The sequence below is a fragment of the Nicotiana tomentosiformis genome, chromosome 2 (genome assembly GCF_000390325.3).
Source record: "Nicotiana tomentosiformis chromosome 2, ASM39032v3, whole genome shotgun sequence".
NCBI lineage: Eukaryota > Viridiplantae > Streptophyta > Magnoliopsida > Solanales > Solanaceae > Nicotiana > Nicotiana tomentosiformis.
Window position 1 is genome coordinate 18,440,631 of NC_090813.1, and position 6,276 is coordinate 18,446,906.

Genomic DNA, 6,276 nt, shown 5'->3' on the forward strand with positions numbered 1-6,276 from the left:
GGAGAGTATCTTTGGGCTGGTTTAGCCTAACAATTGATATTAGAGCCCATGTTCAGGGGGACGAGTATGACGATAGTAGAATGATGGTGTGAGGCTCGGTTTATTTTCCATTACGAGCTTAGAGACGCACACATATAACAAGAAGGTAGTAGCGACTTCAATTGCCGTAACTACTCTGACGATGTACGCAACTCATGGGCCGTGGTAATGTACCACGTGGAATTTAGTTCCAGGAGGAGATTATTGGGTGTATAGGTGTCACACAGTGAATTTTAAAAATTGACTCGTAGATCGTGATAATGAGCCACGTGAAACGTAGTTCAAGGAAAATATTGTTGGTTGTGCGAACGGAGTCCCACGTTAGTAGTTGTGTGTTTGGCCCAAAACGAATAATATTATTTCAAGCTAAAGAGTATCTTTGAATTGATTTAGCACAAAATATTTTAAAGCAGTTACAAAGTTTTTGCTATTTTAATTGATGATTGCCTCGGTTAACATTTATGTAAACTTTTTCTATCTTAGGAGGTCGCAAAATGTTTGACTTCCTTGCACTAACAGTTATTCTACATAATCTTTAAAACTTTGAAGATTTTCAAATTCAATTAACTAATCAAACTTTTTAACTTTGATGATGCAATATTTTTTCATCATATTAACTTTATTACTATTGCTTTAATATTTTCTTATTAGTATTATTGGATCAAATTAACTAACATATCACAGCATTGTCCAAAGTTAGGATGCTCATGAGATGATCTTGTATTAGAGAAAGACCCAAAAGTATGCTTATGTGATTGAAATTGATGCAAAAGTGTTAGCGATAGCTAACTACCTGATATAAATAACCATACATGCACAAAAATGGTAAAAACTTATCCTCACCTACTGTTTCTAAAAGCAAATGGAAATAGTGGTGGTGTCAGCACTAGTTAACTCTCAGACACCCTATATATCACCCCTGCAAAAACATTTCTTTTTGCTATAATTAATTCTTCACACTATAAAAGGAGGTCAATTAGGCATTGGCCAATTCTGCTGCTGCTGCTGCTGCTGCTGCTTTTGCTACTCTTAACTATTGTTTACTTCTACTATTTTTTTGCAAATATTAGTATACCACTATTGGCTACTGCAGAAATCCAAGAATCCCATGAACTCATGGTTTTGTATCATTGTGATGCTCTTCTCTATTCCAATCACCCCTGTAAAAAGTTTTTAAAAAAAATGATAAGTCTTTTTCTTTCTTTTCTTGAATTTATGTTTGAATTGGATCCTTAGAATTATTTTGAGACTTACCCATTGTAAGAGCGCTAGCGAAAATGACACCAGAGAGTATGAAAACAATGATTGATGCTCTCTTTAATATTGTGATAACTTTTCTTATGAAAAACTGTCCCCAGAATCCAGCCACTACAGAAACCATCATCAGGAACAGAGCTGCAATTAATAGGGAAATTTAATTAGGACTATAGTAATATTCCAAATAAAAAAGATTAATACTGATGTGGAATTTTTAGAAAAGCAGAAAGTTGTGATTAATGAATGTACCATAAGGTATTGGGAATCTCTTGAGTAGATGAAACTCTACCACAGATAAAGATGATGAGAACATCATCACAAAAGTTGCTGTCGCACTAGCTACCTGATCATGAAAACAAACAAATCCAACAGTCAATTTCCCTTTAAAAACTTGTGACCTTACCCCATATAGTTAAAAAATTTAGGGTAAATATTTCGCCCGCAGTCAAAACTATTTACATTATATAACTGTAAAAGTATATAAAAGCAATTTTACCAGTGGAATGATGTTAGACCGAATTACATTGAGTCTATTGTATGCAATTTTTTTTATCGTTGGATGATGCGAAATTGAATCATATTGAGTCTAGAGGTGGAGCTAAGATTTTAATTTTAAATATGGGTTTTAGAACGATAATTTTAAGAACTAATAACTAAGTTCTAAATTTAACATATGTACATATTTAATGAATTTTTTAACACAAATATACTGTTTGAGCAAAATTTAATATAAATATTGTACTAATTCAAATGAATTCGTATTAGACTTGTACTGATTGAGTCTATTATATGCAATCATACCTGTGGGATGACGCCGATTTCAAGAAGAAGAGGGCCAAGAATGAATCCACCCCCAGAGCCAAGCAAACCACCAACAGTTCCTCCCAATATGCCACAAAAGGCACAAAATACAAGGTTTGTCACTGACCATTCAATGTCAGCTTCACAAACTGATATTGGGTTCCCTGCTAGTCTTCTTTTCTTGCTCTCTTTGTAAAGTTTGAGACATTCATACAAAAACACAGCCAGTGCTACTGGGACCTGAAATATAACATGAAAATATGCACTATAATATATAACTTAACCCCATTATAATAAAATTACATAGGTAGATTAGTAACAAGACTTTTCATGTACCTGTAATAAGATGAGCACCCAGTACAATGGACTACAAGCCACTAGATTATTCTGTAAACATGTAAAAACATGACTAATTTAGGCTCAAACATAAAAAAGAGATATTCACAAGAGTTTAAGTATTGTGCGCTGATGTCATTTATAAGGTAATAAGCATCTGATAGTGTAAGAACTTTTTTAAATTGTCAATGTATATATTAATTGTTTACTTTTTCTAGCTATATACATAGATTATGCATTGATTATACACGATTATGCACATGTAATACATAAATGATGCATATATTATACATTCACTGACTATTTTTAGTTTAAGTGATAGGGTGGACGGCTATTTGGGTTAATTCTTCTAATTTAAATCCCTATTTTAATGTGCTTAAATTTGGGAAATAGTTTGTAAAAGAAGGAAAACTAGTAAATTCAAGTTAGAAGAGTTGACTCGCCTTAAAGACTTGAAGAAGCAGAAATATGATCCAAAGTAGAAATAGCACAAGTACTCTCTTTAAATCAAGGTTGAACGTCATAAGTTGCTGTAAGATGATAACACAAAGATCATTTAATATTAACAAGAATAAGCAAAAAAAAAACAAGGTAATAAAAAAAGTAGAAATATCAATGCTGATAATTGATATGAATAAGCTTACTAGTGCAGTTTTCTCCTCCTTGGGGACCATAGGTTCATAAGCTGTATTAATTGCAACTGAAAAAACAGGAAGTAAAACCAAGTATTATTAGACTAATTTAAACCAAGAAATTTAATGAAGTTTCTTTTTCCTTAAACCTGCCAAAAGACAGGATTAATTGTTATTGGACTACTTACGTTCACCATGAGAATTAATTGTAGCTTCTTCCCTCGCTTTCTGCAAGTTTCACATTAAGGAGAATGGTTAATTAATATTTTTGCCTTCAAATCCTAGCAATTTGACCACCACTTTTAATGTACTATCCTGTATAATTAATAATGTAAAATGCACGTTAACAATACACCATTTGAAAGTAACACTTTCAAGCTCCGTTTGGCCATAGAATTTGAAAGATTTTATCAAATTTTGTTTTCAAATATCTGTTTGTTTATAGATTTTAACCATATTTGGGCAGATTTTGAAAATAAAATCTTCAAATCCCAAAAACAGCTCTAGAGTAGTTTTTGAAGTTTTCTCGTCATAAAATTTCAAATTCTTTTAAAGTAAAATACATGTCCAAATATAATTTCAACTTTCAAATACAATTTTTTATCTCATCTTCAAAAACTTATTTTTTCAAGTTCCAAACGGCAGCTAAATACTTATTACACTTAATAAGAATTATATGAGGATTATTATTTTGTTGATGCATGGATTAGTAAAACTAACCTTGAGAATAGTTTCTTCTTTCCACATCTTAATCCCTTTAAAAAATGACCTTGATGAAGTCCCTGTAAGCAATATTATAATAACAATAATTGAACAAACAAAATATTAGAATAGAAGGTCAAACAATATATGAAATTAATGATTGCTAGGAAAAGGTTGTGCAAAGTTACCTAAGAAAAGGATGATAATAAGGACAGTTATGAGCCAATAGGGGAAAACAACACTAAGAGAAACACCAATGGTGATTCCTAGCATGAGCATAGGCTGAAAAAGTAGAGCTAAATCATAATCAATTATTGGTACTTCTCTGCATGGATGTGGTACTCTTAAGTTGTACCATACTGATGATGCTGATGCCCCCATAATCATACCTGTAAAAAGCAAATCAACCAAAAAGTCTTCAACAACCCCAAAAAAGCCAAAAAAGAAGAAGAAAAGAGATGGATATTTATCCTCAGTAAAAAACTATTGCAGATTAGGTTCAATAAAGACAAAAAAATTGAGTGATTTCTTCAAAACTGTCTAAGTTCTAGTGACGGGCAAATTAAATGTTAGGTATAACTCGAATTACACAGTAATAAAAAGAATGATATTCATCCTTCTTCACCCTCTTTGCTTTCCCTTAACGACATTCATGTTTTTGCATGTGATAGTCTTTTTTCAAACTACAACAATAACAACAACGGCTTAATATAATTTTAGTCGGTTATATGAATTATCATTGTCTTTTTTTGAAACTGAAAAGAAGAAGGAGAAAAAGAAGCTTACACTTGGAAATAGCAGCAGCAGATTTGGTATCAAATCCAACAATCAAAGTGAGCATAGGAACAAAAATACCTCCTCCACCAACTCCACCTACTGTTCCACAAGCTGATCCCAAGAATCCTATCACTGCAGCTAAAACTGGCCTCCAACCAAACTTCAATTCCTGCATAAAAATTTTTTTGAAAAAAAATTAAGAAAGACCCCCATCGAAGTTAAACTCAAGAAACACATTTTTATGGTAACAATGGAAAGTGAAAAAAAATAAACAGGAGGCACTAGAGATACAAGACTACAAAAGACGCACTACAAGAAAAACTGGAATTATCAACGAATTTTACCAACCACTTAAATTTACTAACTAATTAAAAAATAAAACAAAAAAATGTGATGTAAACAGTCTAGCCTAATGCAAGCATTAGTTGTTGGTTTCACGGTTCGAACCCGTGACCTATAGGTCACAACTTTACCGTTGGCTCCAAGGCTCCCCTTAATTACAAACAGACTAATAACAAGTCTTTTTTCAAGAATTTAGCAAACATACCGGCCAAATTTTGGTTTGAGATCCAACAGGCAACTGCAAAAAGTTGGAATTTGGGGAATATCTTGGTTCAAAACCACCATTTTGAAAGTTATTGATGAAGAAAACTGCTAGAACAGCCACAGAGAAACTTGTTAACAAGTAAACCACAAAACTTTTTGTAGCCATTGAAGACTAGATTTCCTTTAACAATCACTTAAATATTTTCTTCCTTTAATTTGTCCCACAGCCTAGCTCCACCTTTAATTTGTCCTGTGTTTATATATGTTGTTTTATGAAAACCAATTGACTCTTATAAATACTACCAACTTTCTAAACACGGCAAACCAGCTAGCACATGTTGCATATAAGGAAAGAAATCAATTAAGAATCTTGCTAGCACCACACTAAATTATTACTACAAGACTTCCTTTATTATTATTATTATTTTTTTGGTAATGACTTTCTTTAATTACTTTCACTTTTTGTTTTATGTTTCTTGACGTTGGGTAGAGGAGAAGACCCCGGGGTTGGCGGGAAGGGGGGAGGGGAGGGTGAACTTTGTCCCGTTTTGTCGAATTTCTTTTACTAAATGTGTACAAATAATATGTAGTAAGTAAAATAAAAATATATATAATATATGAATATAAAAAATGATTCTGCTTGTCATTATAATGATTTATTTATATGTTTACTTCTTTAAATATTAACACGGATTATGAAAAATAATGCATACTCAATCTAGGGTGTAACAACTTATGCAGTTTCCAAAAGTAGGCAAAATGTTACACAATTGAAAATGCAAGGTTTCTTCCAATGTCCATACATGTGTACACGGTTATTGTTAAGACAATTCTAAAAACCGTTACTAAGTTGTTTAACTTCTACTTAAGTATGATTTGGAAGGGAAACTTTTACGTAATTATTCCACTTTCTTTGTATTTATTGCTTCCTCCATTTCACTTTTGTTTGGTGTGGTTATAGTTAAAATTCTTAACTTTCGGTGTAGTAAATTTAAAAATAAATTCTTCAAAATTTTGAAAATAAAATTTGCATATTTGAAAACTAAGTACTAAAGTCAAAATAGTTAAAGAATATTTTAATATGGTCAAATAATAACCTTTTTGATTCATTGTGTAGTTACTGCAATCCCATTATTAGTAGTTTAGTACCAACATAAAAAGTAAATAAAACGGGTTTTCATAATTT

The 6,276-nt window shown here is 31.8% G+C and overlaps 1 protein-coding gene across 1 annotated transcript; it reads right to left on the reverse strand.

Moving 5' to 3' along the window:
- Positions 1-800: 800 nt before the first annotated feature.
- On the reverse strand, positions 801-5,359 carry LOC104108278 (sulfite exporter TauE/SafE family protein 4-like). The gene is made up of 12 exons (XM_009617271.4): positions 5,092-5,359; positions 4,554-4,713; positions 3,956-4,156; positions 3,786-3,847; positions 3,254-3,293; positions 3,078-3,133; positions 2,877-2,963; positions 2,434-2,484; positions 2,098-2,337; positions 1,546-1,639; positions 1,294-1,434; positions 801-1,199 (listed from the first exon to the last, which is right to left on the reverse strand). Exons 1-12 carry the CDS (start codon positions 5,254-5,256, stop codon positions 1,117-1,119), a joined length of 1,380 nt encoding a protein of 459 aa, XP_009615566.1. The 5' UTR covers positions 5,257-5,359; the 3' UTR covers positions 801-1,116.
- Between the last annotated feature and the right edge of the window lie 917 nt (positions 5,360-6,276).

Bases quoted from the DNA above. Each gene is read 5' to 3' on its own strand.
- LOC104108278 (XM_009617271.4), bottom strand. From the start codon at position 5,256: ATGGCTACAAAAAGTTTTGTGGTTTACTTGTTAACAAGTTTCTCTGTG. The intron at 4,157-4,553 runs GTAAGCTTCTTT...TGCTTTTTACAG, and splicing joins TGCTGCTGCTATTTCCAAGT to GTATGATTATGGGGGCATCA. The intron at 1,435-1,545 runs GTACATTCATTA...TATTAATTGCAG, and splicing joins GAGATTCCCAATACCTTATG to CTCTGTTCCTGATGATGGTT.